At 41.0% G+C, this 22,050-nt stretch overlaps 3 protein-coding genes across 3 annotated transcripts; 1 reads left to right on the top strand and 2 right to left on the bottom strand.

Moving 5' to 3' along the window:
- The first annotated feature begins 6,236 nt into the window (after nucleotides 1–6,236).
- On the top strand, nucleotides 6,237–9,999 carry LOC121760952 (ABC transporter I family member 6, chloroplastic-like). Its single transcript, XM_042156539.1, has 2 exons — nucleotides 6,237–6,254; nucleotides 8,995–9,999. The coding sequence occupies exons 1-2, from the start codon at nucleotides 6,237–6,239 to the stop codon at nucleotides 9,997–9,999; spliced, it is 1,023 nt and encodes a 340-aa protein (XP_042012473.1).
- Nucleotides 10,000–10,403: 404 nt separating this feature from the next.
- On the bottom strand, nucleotides 10,404–12,986 carry LOC121761618 (receptor-like protein 47). Its single transcript, XM_042157244.1, has 2 exons — nucleotides 12,929–12,986; nucleotides 10,404–12,842 (listed from the first exon to the last, which is right to left on the bottom strand). Coding segments are annotated over exons 1-2 (2,208 nt in total). The 5' UTR covers nucleotides 12,931–12,986; the 3' UTR covers nucleotides 10,404–10,636.
- Nucleotides 12,987–15,407: 2,421 nt separating this feature from the next.
- On the bottom strand, nucleotides 15,408–18,485 carry LOC121762974 (receptor-like protein 35). The gene has a single exon (XM_042159001.1). It carries the CDS (start codon nucleotides 18,462–18,464, stop codon nucleotides 15,579–15,581), a length of 2,886 nt encoding a protein of 961 aa, XP_042014935.1. The 5' UTR covers nucleotides 18,465–18,485; the 3' UTR covers nucleotides 15,408–15,578.
- Between the last annotated feature and the right edge of the window lie 3,565 nt (nucleotides 18,486–22,050).

A 22,050-nucleotide genomic window follows, 5' to 3' on the forward strand; every position in this document is an offset into this window, starting at 1 on the left:
GAGTCTAGAATCAAGGGGAATGGGCAGATGCAACTCACCCCTAAACTGGTTAGAGTGCAAGAATAGGGTTTGAAGAGAAGAAGGAATATGGTAAGGCTTTTGCAAATTTGTCAAATGATTGAAGTAAAGAGCCAAAAACAAAAGATGTGTTCCCCAAATCCAACTAGGTACCTCCCCCGCGAGACTATTGGCTCTGAGATCCAACGCTTGCAGATCCAAATCTTTGATGAAATCAGGAAAATGAGACAAGTTACAAGAAGATAGGAGTAACACTTTTAATCGGAGACCTCCATATGAACTTGAATTGACGTTGCCAATATCTACTGAGAAGGTAGATAGATCAAGGAATGTGAGATTGGGAAGGCTTCTCAAGTTGTCAAGTTGAAAAGTACCATTAAATTGGTTGGGTCCAAGTTGAAGTCCCACCAATGAAGGGAGACCAAACAGAGAGCAGAAAAATTATTTTACCAAAAAATAGAAAATTCTATTTTTATGGAGAGGACAAAAATACCAAAAATAGTCAATTTTTATAGGACGCTAAATTTATATTGTTAGCCTATATGTTTATAAAAAAATTATATTTTTATTAATAGGGAGTGAATTAAATTAAAGCTTAGAATCGTAACTTGTATTACCTCCTCTATCCCAAATTATTTGAACCATAGGACGAAGTTATTTTATTTAAATAACATTGAGCGGAGGGAGCATGTTATTTAGTGCACTCGCTTTATAGAATTGGAAAGACTTAGCAATTGACTTGAGGTCTTCCACTATTTTATTCACTCATTGTGGTGGTGACTTGAGGCATTTCATTTACTTTAATTACATTTTGTAGCATCATTTTCCAAATAGTTGAGGTCTTCCACCATTTCATTTAGTTTATTTACATTTTGTAGGATCGTTTTCTAAATAGTTGAATTGTAAAAGATCAAAATCATCCGCGCGCCATGCGTATATAAAATAATTAAATTCGATTAAAAAGTTATAAGAATAACGTTAAGTGAACACACTGCTTGAAAAAAGAGGCCTCACCATATTGTAAAGTACATTTCAGAAAGTAGATAGTTCTTGAATAAAAAAGAGGCCACAACTAATTCACCAAGTATTCACTAAGAAAAGTTAGAAACCGCCACTGCTTCACACAGCTAATTCACAAATAGATAGTTCTTGAATAAAATAGATGGGCTTTAAGTGCCTAACATGTGCATCATCTTATCTACCAAACTGTCAAACAAGTCCATATAATTCAGATGTCTTGACCTTATTAAGGCTACCAAACAAATGAGGATTAGGTGCAGGTGGCTTTAAATAAAAAATCGCAGTGGTCTACTAGTAAAGACTTAGTCTCTTCTGTGAGGAGGTGACAAATGATCTTTTATGCAACCCTAAATAAAAAATTTATACATATAATATCGTCGAATTTTTCAATATTTTATTTATATTGAGTGTAGGCCTAAATCCATATTAGTCTCTTCTGTGAGGAGGTGACAAATGATCTCCACACAGACCCAATGAGCTATCATCATAATGAAATAAGGGAAATTATTATCTCAAAATTGAGTAAATATAGTCCATACCAAAATTAATTTGGGCGTCCACCCTTGTCTACAACGACCATGACTTTGAAACAATTGTGACATGTAACCATTTTGCTTTAAATGAAACTAACAATGTATACTTCACTATAATTTCAAAGTCCATGCATTTGTACATTAGTTATAGCGTGTTGATTTAATAAGAGGGTTTGGGCCAATGCTATTTAAGGTGACAAGTATAGATAAGAAGCCAAGTTTGACATTTCAAAGATGACTATGCTATGAAGACTTGACCAATTATATGATACGAGCATTTATTTAGTTAGTAAAATTAGGGATTTGTGTATTTCAATATTTTTATTTTCTTGTTCATCAAGTTAGTTATTAGCATTATAAATAGGAGTCATTGTAATCATTTGAGAAATCAATTAAGAATATCAATATTATCGTTCATTCTCTTCTCCAAAGTGAGAAAACCGTCTTACTCGACAGGCACTTTCTCGCGACGGACATTTATTGATCGTCGATCCACGGACGCCGATCAGCCCGATAGGAGGTTTATCCTATCATTATAATTATGCTATTTTATAAACAATTTTGTTTATAAAATTATGCCATTTAATAAACAATTTTACTATGTGCATACGTTACTCTTTCGGCTTCATATCATAGGTTTACTTTCAGTTACACAATTTACATAGATTTCTGTTGCGACAGGGTAAAAACGTAACACGAGATTTACGTGAAAGATTATTTTGGTTTCCTAGTTTTATCAAGAAAACGATCCTTATAATGGATCGCTGCCAAAGTCATTATGAAATAATGAATCGCTGCCAATATTTGAATCATTTAAGACGCCGGTAGCTCCCCTGCGTGGACCTCCTCCAACATTGGCATCTCGGGATCATCCCGAACATCTTCGATATGAGGACATGCTCATCGGTCCCTGGTTCCTCGATTTTGGACGTGACATGAGTACAAAAGTGAAAGCACCACCAGATGATAAGGATATCCTCCTTGTTGATAGTTGAGCCGCCGTCGTGCTAATTCCGGTGGTGGTGTGATACAAGTATATCTTCGGAAATATCTATTATATCTCTATTATTATATTATCATATATTTTTCCATATCGTTATTATCTTGTTCACCAAGTTAGGTTATTCATAGGAGTATTATAAATAGAACTATTGTCATTCTCACTATTCAATTCATGAAATAATATAATTCACGCTATTTTCCTTTCTTCTACAATCCAAAACCCTAGTTTCTATCGTCGTTGATCGTCGGGCAAAGAATCCCGCGACTTCACGGAGGAATTGATCCTAGTTCTTGTCGTGTGCGATCGACGGGCAAACGTTCCCGCGACCTCACGGAGGAATTTGTGCGAGGTTAAGGAATACATCCTTAACAACTGGCGCTTTCATTGTCGAACTCACTTTTCATGTTGAATCGTGCGACTGGACTCACAGAGTCGATGACGGGTTCTTCCGCCGGTGTCATCGTCGGGGGAGTCACGTTCTGCGTCGACTCCGGCGTTGGATACACCAGCGCTGGTGTTCGAACACGTTCTTGCTTCGTTGGCAAGGTTGGAGGCAAGGCTTGAAGCGACGGAGCGACGCTCGGCGGTCGCGCGACCTCCACCGCGACCTGACCCGGATCCACCATATGCGGAGTGGCAGCGTGGGAGAGAGGATTCTGGTCGGCAGAGTGCGGTATTGACGCAGGCGACTGCGGTTTCGTCCAGATCGCCATTAGGGTTGGGCGGCGGCATCTCGTCGCATGGGCCGCAATCGACGTGCCTACCTGGAGGTTCTGCGTGGGACCGCTACGGGGTCAGCGCGGGGATGACTCACGGCAGACAGACGACGGCGTGGGACAATCCTGCCCATAGAATGGACAATCGAGCCGGACGACACGTGCCGGCGTCGGAGAATGCATGGGTCCGGCGTGAAGAGGCTCCCTATTCTGACTTGCAGCGTCCATTTATGACAGGAGCAACATCGGTCTCGGCTCAGCCACAATTAGGGTTTGGCGGCCAGCAACCCCGTGGCCCGCACCGCCCAGCCCGTGGAAGCGTCATGGGTACAACAACACCGCGAATCGGCAGAGGTGAGCGACTGCATGGGATAACCCAGCCTTTCGGCATGAGGTTCACGCCGGGAGACAGGCGCCTACGTGGGAGACGGCATGGGGCAGACATGAGTGTTGAGAAAACCGGGTAACTTTCTCTCAAATAGTGAAATGAACCGATTCAGTAATTTTAGAGTTAACCCAATGGGGTCTACTCGATAAAATTACTTATCCAAATAAATTCTTTGGAAAGACTGGCGAGGACACTGTCCCTCTTAAATACCAGATTCCTAACAGAATTTATCAGTTGGTGTATTTATCACAATATAAAAACACCCAAAAGAACCGTACAAAACACTACTACCAAACCCGCAAATAATATTGAATACAATACTACTACAAAAAATAAACCCAGAAATAAATGCGGAACAAAATAGATAATAAAGAAAGAACACACCCGGAACTTTGATAACGGAGTTCGGCCAAATTGCCTACGTCTCCGAGCACCCTCTGCAGAGCCAACTTATATATTTAAATGGAGAAGAGTACAATTTGGGATGAATTACAAATGAGGGGGGAGTTCCTTTTATAGGCAACTTACCCCCCCAATTCCCTAACATCCACCGATGTGGGATTAGAAACATTTGACAAAAGTCAAATATTGTAGGCAATATTCAACAAATCTCCACCTTGGCAAAATTTCAAATCCCACCGAACACAAATCTTCTCCATCCAAACAGACGACTCGCGGTGCTTTCATATTGGCGCAGTCAAGCACCAACTCCAAATCGCAGAATATTAACCAAGTCCAAACAATGTTCAAACTTGACCCTCGTCACCACCTTGGTCAACATATCTGCAGGATTCTCCAAAGTTGGAACCTTTCGAATGACAATTTCCTCTTCTTCGAGAATTTCCCGCACAAAATGATAGCGAACGTCAATGTGCTTCGTCCTTGCATGAAAGACCTGATTCTTTGCTAAATGAATAGCACTCTGGCTGTCATAATATACTTCGAGTTGTTTCTGACCAACACCTAATTCTTTCAGCAACCCATGAAGCCAAATCGCCTCCTTCACAGCTTCAGTAATGGCCATGTACTCTGCCTCTGTCGTAGACAAAGCTACCGTTGACTGCAAGGTAGACTTCCAACTAACTGGCGCACTCGCTAAAGTGAACAAATACCCAGTAGTAGATCTTCGCTTATCCAAATCACCAGCATAGTCGGAATCACAATATCCAACTGTAAAAAGACCAAGTGATTTATCCTGCTCAAACAACAAACCAATATCTACAGTATCTTTGATATACCGCAGAATCCATTTCACAGCTAGCCAATGACCCTTTCCTGGATCATGCATATATCTGCTCACAGTACCAACGGCCTGTGAAATGTCTGGTCTTGTACACACCATTGCATACATCAAGCTTCCAACTGCGTTAGCATAGGGAACTTTCGCCATATATTCTCGCTCATCTTCCGTTTTTGGAGATAATTGAGAACAAAGTTTCAAATGAGGAGCAAGTGGGGTACTTACAGGTTTGGAATCATCATTTATACCAAAACGCTGTAGTACTTTGGTCAAATACTGCTTCTGTGTCAGCCAAAGCTTGCCTCCTTCTCTATCTCTTGTTATCTCCAAGCCGAGAATCTTCTTGGCTTCCCCCAAATCCTTCATCTCGAACTCTTTACTCAATTGAGCCTTCAATTTGTCCACTGCAACTTGGCTCTTTGATGCTATCAGCATATCATCAACGTACAAGAGTAGGTAGATGTAGGAACCATCTTGAAGTCTGCGCAAATACACACAGTGGTCGTATTTGCTTCTTGTGTACATCTGATCCTTCATAAATTTGTCAAACCGTTTGTACCACTGTCTTGAAGACTGCTTCAATCCGTACAACGATTTGTACAATTTGCAAACCCAATTTTCTTTACCAGCAACCTTGAATCCCTCCGGTTGGGTCATATAGATTTCCTCCTTCAGATCACCGTGTAAAAACGCGGTCTTCACATCAAGTTGAGCTAGCTCCAAATTCAACTGCGCTACCAAAGTCAACAAAATTCTAATGGAGGAATGTTTAACAACAGGAGAAAATACCTCATTGTAATCAATTCCCTCCTTCTGGGCGTAGCCTTTAGCTACCAATCTTGCTTTGTAGCGAACATCATCTCTGTCAGGAAATCCCTCTTTCTTTGCAAAAACCCATTTACATCCAATTGCCTTCCTGCCTTTCGGCAATGGCATCAGCTTCCACGTCTTGTTCTTCTGAAGAGATTGCATCTCTTCTTCCAAAACACCTTTCCAACCATCGCTTTCTGAACTTTCAATAGCTTTCGAAAAGATACATGGAACATCATCAACAACTGGAAGCGCATATGCTACCATATCCGCAAATCGAGCAGGTTTCTTATTTTCCCGCCTCGTTCGCCTGACTGCAATTGGCTCTGATTGCTGCGAAGGTTCTTGGGGTGTAACCTCTTCATCATCTGACTCTTCTTCTTCCATAGGAGAGTCATTTGTGGTGTTCGTAGTTGGGATCACAACTGCTTCTTCGAACTCCACCTGCTTCGGTGTATACTCCACCTGCTGCGAAGTATCACTACTATTTGGATTTACCTTATTCAACATGGAAGATTCATCAAAGGTAACATCCCTACTTACAATCGTCTTCTTAGACTCCAAACACCATAACCGATATCCTTTAACACCAGCACTGAAACCCATAAACAAAGCCTTCTTTGCACGTGGATCCAACTTTGATTCAGTCACATGATAATATGCAATAGAACCAAAAATACGCAAAGAATCATAATCAGTTGCTGGTTTACCGGACCATACCTCTAAAGGAGTCTTGCCATCAATGGCAGAACATGGCAAACGATTGACAATGTGTTGAGCGTATGTGATGGCCTCAGCCCAAAATTTTCTGTCTAGCCCAGCATTAGACAGCATACAACGAACTTTCTCCACTAGTGTTCGATTCATACGCTCTGACACTCCATTCTGCTGTGGTGTATTTCTCACTGTGAAGTGCCGAACTATGCCACACTCCTGGCATACATCTTGGAAAGGATCACTCTTGTATTCTCCACCGTTGTCTGATCGGAGAACCTTGATCTTCCTCCCCATCTGATTTTCAACTTGAGCTTTCCATTTCAGAAAAATCCCAAGGACTTCATTTTTGCTCTTCATAGTGTACACCCAAACTCTCCTGGAAAAATCATCAACAAAAGTGACAAAATAGTGTCTACCTCCAAGTGACGGAGTCTTGGCAGGTCCCCACACATCTGAGTGTACGTAATCCAGAATTCCCTTCGTATTATGGATTGCAGTGCCAAATTTCACTCTTCGTTGTTTTCCCAGAACACAATGCTCGCAAAACTCTAATTTGCAAGACTTCGTACCTTTCAATAATCCTTGCTTGGTGAGAATTTGCAATGATCTCTCACCAGCATGTCCCAATCGCAAATGCCAAAGCTTCGTTGCCTCTGCATCCTTCTTATTACTCGAAGTTGCAGTTGCTACTGTCCCAACAACTGTACTACCTTGGTAGTAATACAAATTGTTCTTCCTCACACCTTTCAGCATCACCAATGCTCCTGAAGTTGCTTTAAGAATTCCATCTCGCATCATCACAACTAGGCCTTTAGATTCTAAGGCCCCCAATGAGATGAGATTCTTCTTCAACTGGGGCACGTACCGCACATCCTTCAAAATTCTAGTGGATCCATCCTGATTCCGTAGCTTGATTGAGCCTATCCCGGCTGTCTTACATGGACTGTCATTCCCCATGTAAACAAGTCCGCCATTGAGTTCTTCGAAATCAAAGAACCACTCCCTGATGGGACACATATGATAGGTGCAACCTGAATCCAATATCCACTCGTCTGGATACGATGTTGAAGGTGAAACCGTCAAAGAACAATCTGACTCCGCATCATTTCTGCATGCAGCAACATTTGCATCTTGCGAAGCCTTTTCTTTCTTCTTCAACTTTGGGCAGTCTTTCTTCCAATGTCCTTTCTCATAACAGAAAGCACACTCATCTTTGGCAACTCGCCTTTTCGATTTGGACCTTCCTCTTCTCTCCTTTGATCGGCCTTGTTGACGACCTCTTGCCACTAATGCTTCATCTGTAACTGCTTTGCCTTTCATTTTATCTGCCTTTCGCAATTCATGACTATACAAAGCAGAACATACAGTATCTAAAGACACATTCTTTTTACCGTGGAGTAATGTGGTCTCCAGATGTTCAAATTCATCAGGTAGAGACGACAACAACATCAATGCCAGATCCTCATCCTCAAATTTCACATCTAAATTTAGCAGGTCTGCTACTAATTGGTTAAACAAAGTAATGTGTTCATTCATAGTGGTACCTGATCGGTATTCAAATCGGAACAACCTTTTCTTCATAAGGAGCTTATTCTGACCACTCTTCTTCAGAAATTTGTCCTCCAGTGTCTTCCACAATCTATGTGCAGAAGTCTCATTCTTGACAGCATACTTCTGCTCCCTGGATAGACACGACCGAATTGTTCCACAAGCTAACCGATTTATGGTACTCCAATCTTTATCATCTATATCTTCTGGTTTCTTTTCTTCAATGGCAATGTCAAGACCTTGCTGGAAAAGAGAGTCTAGAACCTCCCCCTGCCACATACCAAAATGGCCAGTACCGTCAAATATCTCCACCGTCAATTTCATATTTGACAGTGGAAACCTCGACCACGATGACGAAGAACTAGCCTTGTTTTCTTGATCATTACCCGCCATTACAGACTCAAAATAAAGTATTCAATATTACAAACAAATAGAACCAAGGACGAACCTTGGCTCTGATACCACTTGTTGAGAAAACCGGGTAATTTTCTCTCAAATAGTGAAATGAACCGATTCAGTAATTTTAGAGTTAACCCAATGGGGTCTACTCGATAAAATTACTTCTCCAAATAAATTCTTTGGAAAGACAGGCGAGGACACTGTCCCTCTTAAATACCAGATTCCTAACAGAATTTATCAGTTGGTGTATTTATCACAATATAAAAACACCCAAAAGAACCGTACAAAACACTACTACCAAACCCGCAAATAATATTGAATACAATACTACTACAAAAAATAAACCCAGAAATAAATGCGGAACAAAATAGATAATAAAGAAAGAACACACCCGGAACTTTGATAACGGAGTTCGGCCAAATTGCCTACGTCTCCGAGCACCCTCTGCAGAGCCCACTTATATATTTAAATGGAGAAGAGTACAATTTTGGGATGAATTACAAATGAGGGGGGGAGTTCCTTTTATAGGCAACTTACCCCCCAATTCCCTAACATCCACCGATGTGGGATTAGAAACATTTGACAAAAGTCAAATATTGTAGGCAATATTCAACAATGAGGGCGGTCGCTATTCGGACCAGCCGTGGAGGATCGACGCGTCGAAACGGCGTGCGGCCATCGCACAACCACCGCCGCGACCCGACCCCGATCCACCAGACACGGATTGGCAGAGGGGGAGAGAGGAATCGAGGCGGCAGAGAGCAGTTTTGACGCCGCCACCGGCGGTAGCGTCAATACCGCGATTAGGGTTTGGCGACGATTCTTCAATTCGTGGGCCGCAGCAGGCAACCCAACCTGGTGCATCTTCAGGGGCCAGATACACGGTCAAGGGCGACGGGGATCGCGGCAAGCAGCCATCAGCTTCCGTCGCCATCGAGGCCCCTTCATCCTCGACCACTGACCTATTGCTTCAAGTCAAAGACCTCTCCTCTGTCATCGCCGAGTCCAAGCAGCCTATCCTCAATGGCGTTAATCTTACCGTCCGCCATGGAGAGGTTCATGCTGTGATGGGGAAGAACGGCTCAGGGAAAAGTACATTTGCAAAGGTCCTTGCTGGTCATCCAGATTATGAGGTTACAGGAGGAAGTGTAATGTACAAAGGGCTTGATCTGCGTGAGATGGAACCTGAGGAAAGGGCTACTGCTGGATTATTTATGAGCTTTCAATCATCAGTTGAAATTCCTGGTGTAAGCAATATTAACTTCTTAAATATGGCTTACAATGCTAGGAGGAGGAAACTTGGATTACCAGAGCTTGGTCCACTTGAGTTTTATGGCTACGTGGCACCTAAGCTTGAGCTCGTCAATATGAAGACAGACTTTTTAAACAGATATGTGAATGAAGGATTCAGCGGTGGAAAAAAAAAGCGCAATGAGATTTTACAGCTTGCGGTCCTTGGTGCGGAATTTGCTATATTAGATGAAATTGATTCTGGCTTGGATGTGGATGCTCTTCAAGGAGTATATCTTCGGAAATATCTATTATATCTCTATTATTATATTATCATATATTTTTCCATATCGTTATTATCTTGTTCACCAAGTTAGGTTATTGATAGGAGTATTATAAATAGGACTATTGTCATTCTCATTATTCAATTCATGAAATAATATAATTCACGCTATTTTCCTTTCTTCTACAATCCAAAACCCTAGTTCCTATCGTCGTTGATCGTCGGGCAAAGAATCCCGCGACTTCACGGAGGAATTGATCCTAGTTCTTGTCGTGTGCGATTGACGGGCAAACGTTCCCGCGACCTCACGGAGGAATTTGTGCGAGGTTAAGGAATACATCCTTAACATGGTGAGATATCACTTTCGAAATGCTAGGGTTTTTGGGAGATTAGGGTTTTTACAAGGAAATAGAAACTGAAAGTAAATTGATGTGACAAAATAATTAAAGGTTTGTTGTATTTCTCAAGGGATAAAGAATACAAGGTCCTTATAATCAACTTAGGCCCTAGGGTTGGTTCGACTCTCTTTAGCAATCCGGGAAAGAACCAACAAAGAAAACCCGGAAGGGAGCTTATAATTTCGCTCGACTCTCTACCTATTACATTCAATTGAATCAAAACAAAGAAACTATTTGACTTGGGTAGATGAGAAACCACTATTGATTCTCTCATGAAGAAAAGAATAAAAAAAAGATATAAAAAGATGAACACAACTAAATACATTTCCAACACTACTGCCTCCTGACTCGATTCCTTGATGCTGCTCTTCTTGCACGTCTTCTTCTCATGTCTCTAGCAATGAACATGTCTTCAACAAACTCTTCTATTTTGCCAAAGTATTTCTCTCTGAAGCTTCGACAGAACAAAAGTAGCCACACAATGCTTCCTACTCCCACAACATATCCAACTGCAGCACACACGTATTCCCACTTTATCTCCCTCTTCTCTTCCCCATTTTCATCATATCCCTGTAGTGGCACATTAGTATTACTGCAGTTTATGTCGAGAGGGAAACCACATAGCCCCGAATTTCCTTCAAATGAGTCAGCTGAGAATGTTTGAATTTGCCGCCCATTTGGGATCGCTCCAACAAACTTATTGTAGGAGAGATTCAATTTTGAAAGGAATGTCAGCCCTCCAAGCTCCTCCGGAATCGGGCCTGCTAGTTGGTTCACTGAGAGGTCGAGTGATTCGAGATTCTTCAGTTGACCAAATGATTTTGGGATGATTCCATTGAGGGAATTGTGGGACAAGTTGAGTTGATGAAGTGAGGTAAGATCACCAATTGCATTGGGTATCTTTCCATATAAATTATTGGAAGACAAATCAATGATACAAAAGTCTAACCAAATGTAAGGAAGCTCCACGTCTTGCCCTTTCATAGTCAATGTCACGATAGAGCTGTACATGCTGCTATAAGTGCTGCCTCTCAATTTTCCATCGCTAGGTAGCATCATAGCCGTCCAACTAGAGAAATTGAATGATTCTAGACTTCCACTAAAATTATTTGATGATACGTCTAGAATTTGGAGATTTGGCCAATTGATGGGACATCTTAAGTACCCATGGAATCTATTGGAGTGCAAAACAAGAACAAGCAAGCTCGGTGCTAGCATGCACGGAAAAGTGTCGTTCAACATGTTGTTCCCAACATTCATGTACAACAACAGGCATCTACTGAGGGACTTTGGGATCTTCCCTTCTAAACTATTGTTATTAAGATGAATAGATTGTAGCGTACAACCCATAGAAAAATCATCTGGAATGTTACCGCTGATGTTGTTTCGACTCAGATCGAGTGCAAAAATGTTTCCAAGTAGGCAAGGGGGTATGCTGCCACATAATATATTTCCAGACAAGTCAAGAGAGCGGAGGTGTTTGGCATTGCAAAGGGAGGTTGGAATTGATCCACTTAAATTGTTATCAGCAAGAACCAAGTCCTCTACATTAGACATAAATGGAATGGGTAGCTGCAACTCGCCACTTAAGCTGTTATTAGCAATGTATATGTATAGAAGTTGAGATTCAAGTGGAATGGATAGCTGCAACTTGCCCTTAAGCTGGTTAGAGTCCAAGCTTAGAAATCGAAGAGAAGCAGGGATGAGGTAAGGCTTTTGCATATGTGTAAAAAGATTAAAAGAGAGGTCCAAATGCTCAAGTTGTGCTCCCCAAACCCAACTAGGTATTTCCCCTGCAATATGATTGTTTGAGAGATCCAATCTTTCAAGATCCAAATATTTGATGAAATCGGGAAACTTGGACAAGTTACATGAAGCTAGGTCTAACACTTTTAATTGGAAACCACCAGATGAACTCGAATTGAAGTTGCCAACATCTACTGACAAGCTATTCCCGGATAGAGAAAGCAATGTCAGATTGGGAAGGCTTCGAAAGTTATCGAGTTGAAAAGTGCCATTAAATTGGTTGATACTAAGATCAAGTTCCAACAATGAAGTGAGAGCAAAAAGAGAGCGGGGAATGTTACCAAAGAATGAATTGGACCCCAAATTTAGATGACCGAGAGTGGAAAGACCTTCAAACAATGTAGAAGGAAGTGAGCCTGTCAATGAGTTCATTGACAGATCAACATGAATCAACTTTGTTAGGTTAGCAAACAATGTTGAAGGAACCTGCCCACCAAAACGAGCATATGCCAAATTCAAGTGTGTCAAATAAGTGAAATTGCCAATACCTCTTGGAATGGGATCAGTGTAAGAGTCGAAGTGATTATCAGCAAGGTTAAGCTTCTGCAAATATTTAAATCTGAAGAGACTTGACGAATCACCAATTCCACCAGAAATGGTCTCATCATCAAGCTGCAAACTAACGACATAGCCAGAAGCATCACATTCCACACCATGCCACAAGCAGCACTCGCCACTTTTATTCCATCGCACCAGTTTTGTCGAAAGAGTTGAATTGAAGATCAACTCATCCCTGAGTTGAAGCAACAAAATTTCCTGATGACGAAGGCATTTGTTATTATATGAATGAGAAGTGAAAAAGAAGGACGAAGTTAGTACATAAATGAGCAACCAGAAGTTTGAAAGCATTGTCAAAGAAGATATTGATAATTCTTTTTTTTTTGTGCACAAATGAAGATATGTGAATGTGGGTTTAAATAGACAATCGCAGTTTAGTTGGATATATTTTTAGGACCACCCCTTGAGCACTAAAAACTAAAGACGTCCATATGTAAACAGTAAATTCCACAATGATAGAAGAAGTGATATGTGGTTCACAATACTTAGTTGATTTGAGGTCCTTAAGTCTTAATCCAGGAATTTCCACAAACACGATTACAACTTTTAATTGGCCATAAGAGATTAGTGGTTAATGACACAACGATATTTCAATATTTTAATTTCTACAAGACCACAAACACGGCTATATACATGAAAACAATTTTTTGAGTTAGCCTAAATGTTCATAGAATATTTTATTTTTTAATGAATATGGAGTTATTTAAATTGGAACTTAGAATCATAACTTATATAAGTTATTTGAGTCGTATTTATTTCGAATTGTACCAAATAACTTGATTCATTTCCTTCAAATAACATGGAACAAAAGGATATATAAGTACTTGTATTACTTTAGCAAATTTTTGAACTACTTGTAAATTTGGTGCAATCAATTGGAAAGACTTAGCAATTGACTTGAGGTCTTCTAGGTCAGTCAATTTGGAATAATGGATCTTGAAACATTAGTAGTCTTAATTGGAGAAAAACTTTGCAATGTCTTAAAAGATGGCATGCGGTTTTCCACGAAAAAAACCAAAGAAAATTAGAAAGACTTGTGATATACGACCATAATTTGAGATATTTTATTCATTTATTACATGCGATGATGACTTAAGCTATTTCATAGTACTTTATTTACAATTTGTAGCATGTGTTCAATTGTGAAATAAGATCAAAATCATATTGTTGTTTTAGCTCTCAAAACAAAATCTTAGATAGAACTGAGATGGATCATACTTTAATCAACCCTTTATAGTATATAATAAAAGATTGAGGGATTAAAGTATTAATGGACTCACCATCGAGCTGCAAAGTGAATCCAATGTCCATGTGTCCAACATCAATATTAGCTAAATTAGCTGCTCGGCCCAACCCAAAAATTCAAGATTGAGCATATGGATCCAATGACATATCTTGGGTATATAATTGCTTGATGAGTTGCGTTGATTTTGGGCCGGGCCGGGCCGAACCATAAATTTATGTTCGACAAGATTTTGGACAAGGTGATTGACTCGCATTCCACCCAACCTGATCCCTCCAAACTTGATAAATTATGCGTTGATCCCATGAAATCACTATGGGTTATGTAACAGGAGAAATGTGATCAAAAATGACAAAAATTTTAGCGTGTTGATTGAAGAGAGATTGGTCCAATGCTATTTATGGTGACAAGTATAGATAAGAAGCCAAGTTTGACATTTAAAACATGACTACGCACCATGGACTTCAAGACTGACTTGAAAAGACTAAGTCTTACTTTAAACAGTTACTCCCTCTGTCCGCGAATAGGAGTCCCGTTTTTCCATTTTAGTCCGTCCGCGAATAGGAGTCCCGGTTCACTTTTACCATAAATGGTAATAGAGTCTCATCTTCCACTAACTCATTCCACTAGTAATATATATATAAGTGGGACCCTTATTCCACTAACTTTTTTTCACTCACTTTTCTTAACATTTCTTAAAACCCATGCAGCCATGAAATAGGACTCCTAATGGGGGACGGAGGAAGTACTAACTTCGATAAAGTGAGCTTGAAAGAAGAGATGAAATGAAATTCTAAGAGTATATGTTTGTAACAACAAACCAAATGATCAAATCAACCCTTTATGTTTACTACACTTGGATTCAATCTGTCTCACAAAAATGAACATTTGTGTTGCTGAAATTTATCACATTGTTAGGATCCAATATCAAGTTATAGTACAATTTGTTTTTTTTTTGATGAGGTAGCTCCATTTTGGGTCAGGTCGGGCTGGGCCATATATTTATGATTTGACAAGATTCAGGACAAGTGGATTGGCCCGAATCACCCCATTTAGCCAGTGGACCTGGCCCGATCACTCCTAACTTGATAAATTAGATGTGGGTAAACCTTATCCTTTTCTGTAACACAAATGTTCTTTTTTGGACTTCTTCTCTTAGACTAACATAAAAAGCTCATTTTCTGATAGAAAGGGCCTCTAAATGTCAGCATCATCTTCTAATCTTCTACATAGTTATATACTTGTTTGTGTATATTTAGTGTTTGTGATGTTTTTATTAGCTCAGAGTTGCATATTTATTGTTGGGTGCAGCAAATACAATATTGCAAGATTTTGTCAAAAGGGTTTAAAGCTCAGTGAGAGTACAGTTTTGAATCTTCAATCCCTTCCCCTGATGGAGTATTTTTGTAGCAGAGGTATGATGGAAGTTTTTTTTAAAGCAAATATTTTGCATTTTCATTGAATGAAGTTTTGCAAAATACTAACATGCACCACAAATCAACTCTAATAATATTTCATTTAGTGCTTCTTTCTGTGAAAATAATACAAACTGCCTTCTCTTTCATCATTCCATTCCAAGATTCAATAAACACACAGGGAATCACACATGCTAAGCTAAACTCCTTTTATTTCACTCTCTTACATAAAACGCAGATAACATTTCCAACATTATTGCCTCCTGACTCGATTCCTTGCTGCTGCTGCTCTTCTTGCACGTCTTCTTCTCATGTCTCTGGCAATGAACATGTTTTCAACAACCTCTTCAATTTTGCCAAAGTATTTCTCTCTGAAGCTTCGACAGAATAAAAGTAGCCACACAATGCTTCCTACTCCCACAACATATCCAACCGCAGCACACACGTATTCCCACTGTATCTCCCTCTTCTCTTCCCCATTTTCATCATATCCCGGTGGTGGTACATTACTATTACTGCAGCTTATGTCGAGAGCCAAACCACATAGCCCCAAATTTCCTTCAAATGAATCAGCTGAGAATGTTTGAATTTGACGACCATTTGGGATCGCCCCAACAAACATATTGTAGGAGAGATTCAAGTGTGCAAGGAATGTGAGCCCTCCGAGCTCCTCCGGGATCGAGCCTGCTAGTTGGTTCACAGAGAGGTCGAGTGATTCGAGATTCTTCAGTTGAACAAATGACTTTGGGATGCTTCCATTGAGGGCATTGTGGGAGAAGTTAAGATGATGAAGTGACGTAAGATCACCAATTGCATTTGGTAACTTTCCATAGAAACTATCAATGGTACTAAAATCTTTCCAAATCTTGTAAAAATCTACCATTTGCCCTTTCACGATTAATGTCATGGAGCTAGGCAACTTGTAACTAGTGACGCCTCTCTTATCACTAGGTAGCTCCATAGTCATCCAACTAGAGAAGTTGATTGACTCAAGACTTCCACTAAAATGATTTGAAGATATATCTAGAATTTGGAGATTCAGCCAATTGATGTGACATCTTACTTGCCCATGGAATCTATTGGAGTGCAAAACAAGAACAGCCAAGCCAGATGAGAGCATGCATGGGAAAGTGTCGTTTATCATGTTGTTCCCAACATTCATGTACACCATCCACATGCAATGTTCAAGAGACTTTGTGATCTTCCCTTCTAAAGTATTATAGCTAAGATCCAAATAACGTAGCATACAAAAATAATCCGTACGGAAAATATCTGGAATGCTACCAATGATGTTGTTTTGACTCAGATCAAGCACCATAATCCTTACAAGTGGGAAAGGGGGTATGCTGCCGCTGATGTTGTTACGACTCAAATCGATCTCCTCAAGGTTTATAACACTTAATTTATTTCCAGACAAGCTAAGAGAATTGAGTTGTGTGGCATTGCATAGGCAAGTTGGAATTGGTCCACTTAATTTATTTCTAGACAAGTCAAGATTATATAGTCGTGTGGCATTACAGATGGAGGTTGGAATCGATCCACTTAGGTTGTTATCAGCAAGATACAAGTAAAAGAGTTCAGATTCAAATGAAATGGGCAGATGCAACTCGTCCCTAAGCTGGTTAGACTGCAAGTATACGACGCGAACAGAAGCAGGGATATAATAAGGCTTTTGCAGATTTGTTAGAAGATTAAAGGAGAGGTCCAAATACCAAAGTTGTGTTCCCCAAATCCAACTAGGTATTTCCCCCGTAATACGATTTTTTGAGAGATCCAATGCTTCCAAATCCAAATGTTTGATGAAATCAGGAAAACTGGACAAGTTACATGAGTTTAGGTGTAAGACTTTTAATTTAAGACATTCATGTGAACTTGAATTGACGTTGCCAGCATCTATCGACAAGCTATTGCCGGATAGATCAAGCAATGTGAGATTGGGAAGGCTTAGTTGAAAAGTGCCCTTAAAATGGTTGTGACTAAGATCAAGTTCCAACAATGATGGGAGAGCAGAACGAGATTGGGGGATGTTACCGGAGAATGAATTGCGCCTCAGATTTAGATGAACTAGATTGGAAAGTCCTTCAAACAATGTAGAAGGAAGTGCGCCTGTGAAGGCGTTATGTGACATATCAACACGAATCAGCTGCGTTACGTTAGCAAACAATGTGGAAGGAAGTGAGCCTGTCAAGAAGTTAAGTGACAAATCGACATGAATCAGCTTCGTTAGGTTAGCAAACAATGTAGAAGGAAGTGAGCTTGTGAAGGAGTTATGTGACAAATCGACATGAATCAGCTTTGTTAGGTTAACAAAGGTGGACGGAATTGAACCCTTTAAACTACAGCTAGAAAGAGTCAAGGTGGCCAAGCTTGGAAAATTAGTGAATAAGTCATGAAGTGTTACCCCTGAAAGATCGTTCTGATCTAGTTGAAGAATAGAAAGGGAATGAAGTTGCCAAAAGGGTTTAGGCGAAGGGGCATAAAGAAAACAACCAACCATGCTCAAAGATGTGAGGTTGGGTAAATGTGATGATATAATATGGCCCCAATTTTTACTTTCATGCAAGGAAGAAATGTAGACATGATCAAGATGGAGCTCTCTAAGCTCTGTTAGATTATGGACAAGCATCTCCAAATTTGTGTGCTCAAGACATAGAGTATAGTCGCTGGAGATATCGAGACTAGCTAGTCTCGTCAAGGATGAAATTTCAGAAGGAACCTGCCCACCATAACCGGCATATGACAAATTCAAGTGTGTCAAATAGGTCAGGTTTCCAATACCTCTTGGAATGGGATCAGTGTCAGAGTCGAAGTGATTGTCGGCAAGGTTAAGCTTCTGCAGATATTTGAATTTGAAGAGGCTCGACGAATCCCCAATTCCACCATAAATGGCCTCATCGTTGAGCTGCAAACTAACGACGTAGCCAGAAGCATCACATTCCACACCGTGCCACTTGCAGCACTCGCCACTTTCATTCCATCGCGCCAGTTTTGTCGAACGAGAAGAATCGAAGATCAGCTCATCCTTGAGTTGAAGCAACATGATTTCCTGGTGACGAAGGCATTTGTGGTTATATGAATGAGTAGTGAAAATGAAAGACGAAGTTATTATATAAATGAGCAACAACAAGTTTGAAAGCATTGTGAAAGAGGTACTGATAATTCTTGTGTACAAATGAAGACATGTGAAAATGGATTTAAATAGACAGTCGCAGTTTAGTTTGAATATCTTTTAAAGATCCTCCACTTTGAGCACTCATAAATGACAATCCATATGTAAATTCCACCATGATAGAAGTGATGTACATGTGGCTTACGATACTGAGTCATTTCCCACAAATAACATGGTGCGGTGCGGAGGGAGTATATGCTACTACTACTATTTAGCAAATATCTTGAACTAATTTTTTTCATGTGGCGCTTATTTAATCAGTTTTGGTTTAAGAACAAGTGTATTGAATCCGCCTTTAGAGAAATCATATATGGCAATTTGTCAAAAAAATAGTAGAAAGTCATGATGAATCATTGAGAGCTGAGAAGGCATCAGCGAGACTGATATTCTCATTGCTCCAAAAGGTGTTCGATGAAACGCTTAAAAGAGATGATCTAGAGACTGCAATTGTATGCTAGTTTAATCTTCTTCATATATATGACAAAATGAAACGAACTTAGTTGACATGATTAACTTTTGTTGGGGAAAACTCGATTGTTGTGTTTGAGGAAGAGTTGGTGTAGCTAGGGATTGAGTAAAGCTCACACCGATTAGATGAGCTAACAGCAAGTTGCACAGCTGAATGCTGAATTGAACATTGAGAAAGTCAGTAAAAACTGCAAGTTGCGTGTTAGAATAAGAAGTGATGCTAGTTGTGGTTAGAGATTGAGGAATGGATTTTGTAATTTTTTTTTAATAGAGTAGGAGTTTTGTGAGTGAGATTTGAAGGGTTTTGTTGGACTATTTGATGAATTTGGGTGTTTTTAAGTGAAACTGTGTTGTTTCCTGTTATTTTGGTTGAGTGGAAAGGTGAAGTCATTGAGATATTGAAGGGAAACTGTTGGTGTTTAGTATGTACTGTTGAGATTATTAGTTTTTTCATTTGACCTCTGCTGATTTAGATGAGGAGTAAAGAAATGATTCTAGAGGTAGTGACATATCTTGACTGCTTTTGTGGTTGTTCTGCAGTCGGTTTGTTCTAAACGTTCCCAAGGAAGACCAGCACACTGGTTTTGAAAAGAACCCATCACTAAAGTCACTGACTTTGAAGGAATTTACTACCTTATGTATCCTTTAAGACCTACCTCAGTGTCTAATTCTCTAATTCCTGGGTTTTGTTTATTTGTTCAAATGTTGAAGAGGGTTGAAATTTGTGGGGAACCTATAATTCTGGCATTAGAACCTTGAATTGATTATAATAGATTAGTTGTTAATGAGACAAAACCAGCTTTCAATTTTCTATTATTACCATTATACTACTATGAAACATGGGAGAAACCTTTTGTACTAACATGCAACACAAATCATCGTTTCAATTGGTGATCTTACCGCACTTTGATGGGGTGCGTACCAAACAAGCCCAACAGCAATGACGGCCCATCAGCCCAAAGCCCAAGGAAGAGTATGAGTTCGGCATTACCAAGGAGTTCGGCCTCAGCCTACAGCTCGGTAAAAGCCAACCAATCAAGCTCTGCTCTCAGGTCGGCATCAAGCTCTACTCTCAGATCGGCAACCAGAGCAGTTCGGTCTCAGCATTCGACCGAACAAGGAGTTATTGGACCCATACTGGATTTCCACAACTTCCAACACACCCAGATCGGCAACCAGAGCAGTTCGGTCTCAGCATTCGACCGAACAAGGAGTTATTGGACCCATACTGGATTTCCACAACTTCCAACACACCCACTACCACGTGGTGTCAACTCAGGCCACGATCGTAGGCCATGACCTACGCTACATCCACGATCTTAGGCCATGACCTACACGACATCCACGACTTAGGGTGGAGATGCAAGCCACGATCTTAGTTCCATATATAAATAGAACTTAGATCTGATATGAGGAGGTTAGAATCTCTCTAGAGAAAAAATCATATAGCAAGTCTGTGTTGTAAGCTGTAATTCGCAGATCAAGCAATACAAACCTGCCCCCATTTCTCCCCGTGGACGTAGATTTACCTCAGTAAATCGAACCACGTAAAATTTCCGTGTCGTAATTTATTTTTACGAGCATTCATCATCATCAGAAATTCGCGGATCCATCACTGGCGCCGTCTGTGGGAAGCAGAGAACCAAATTTGTGATAAAGCGAATTTTTGACCATTTTTTCCACCCAAAAAATGCATACCAGATCGCAGAGTACCCGTATTCCTGTCCGTGAGAACCAGGAGGAAGCCAATCCATCCCATAGGTCTGGAAAACAGCCTAGGGATAAATCCACCACCAGTTCTCATGGCGGAGGAACAAGCCGCTCCAAAAATCGTCCCACTGAGTCTTCCCAGCAGCCCGATTTGAACGAGGCTGTCAAGCTGTTTTTGGCTGAAAAGCAGGAGGAATTCTTAACCTTCCTGCAAAAAAGCCAAAAGCAGCCGGAGACGAAAACGGCGGATTCTCCCTCTCCCTCCATACGAGACAGTCACTACCGCAGTAGTGTCATGTCTTCCAGGAGAAAGAATCCTCGGTACCGGAATCACAGGAGAACTCCATCTCCTCCATACCGAAGAAATGTCGGGTTCGCCGTGTACGGAGCATTGAGGACTCCGTTCTCGGACGATATTACCCGAACTCCCCTACCACAGAACTACCGAACTCCGTCGATAACCTATGACGGACTCGTGGATCCTCATGATTTCTTGGGACGCTATCAATATAACATGGCGAACCAGGGTCTCAACGAGGTCCACATGTGCAAGCTGTTTCCCGAGCTGCTCATCGGGAACGCAAGAAGGTGGTTCGATAGCCTCCCCCAAGGCAGCATTAGATCTTACCGAGATCTAATGGATGCATTCCATAGGAGGTTCTTTCAGAAAGCGGAAGTCCGAATCACTTCGGCTCAGCTGCTTTCCATTCGTCAAGGTCGCGACGAAAAAATCAGCGACTTTATGACAAGATTCCACAAGGAATGCCTGCAAGTAGACGATCTCAACGATCTGCTTGTCATCTCGGCATTCCAAAATGGAATCCTGCCCGGAGCTCTCTACAGGAAGCTCGTTGAGTGCGGTCCGCAGACAGCTCAGGAAATGTGGGACATTGCGGACCAGTACTCCCGGGCCGATGAGGCAGACCGTCGCAAACGGTCGTTAGACAGCTCATCGTCCCGAGGAGACAGAAGGAAGCCCGATCATAGCGATCAGGGGCATCCTCGCCGGACTCCATTTGAAAGAATTCAAAAGGCTCCGGTACAAGACAGATTGGGACCCCGTCTCAATCCCGAGAAGCCGCCCGCTCAGTTCGTACCGCTGAACAAGCCGAGAGCGGAAATTTTCGAACTGCACTCTGACCTGTTCGAAAAGCCAAAGCGGATGACGAAATCAGCCGCGCGCCGACCCCGGGATAACTACTGCTCCTACCATCAAGACCACGGTCACGATACCGAGGAGTGCAGAAACTTGGCTGCAGGTATCGATGTTCTTGTGAAGGCAGGGACATTGAAAAAATACCAAAGCAAGCAGTCAAAGAAGAATAAAAAGCAGAGAGGTGCGAACTGCGCTCCTCAGGATCCGAAAAGGCAGCCGGAT

The sequence above is a fragment of the Salvia splendens genome, chromosome 13, assembly GCF_004379255.2.
Source record: "Salvia splendens isolate huo1 chromosome 13, SspV2, whole genome shotgun sequence".
Taxonomy (NCBI): Eukaryota; Viridiplantae; Streptophyta; class Magnoliopsida; order Lamiales; family Lamiaceae; genus Salvia; species Salvia splendens.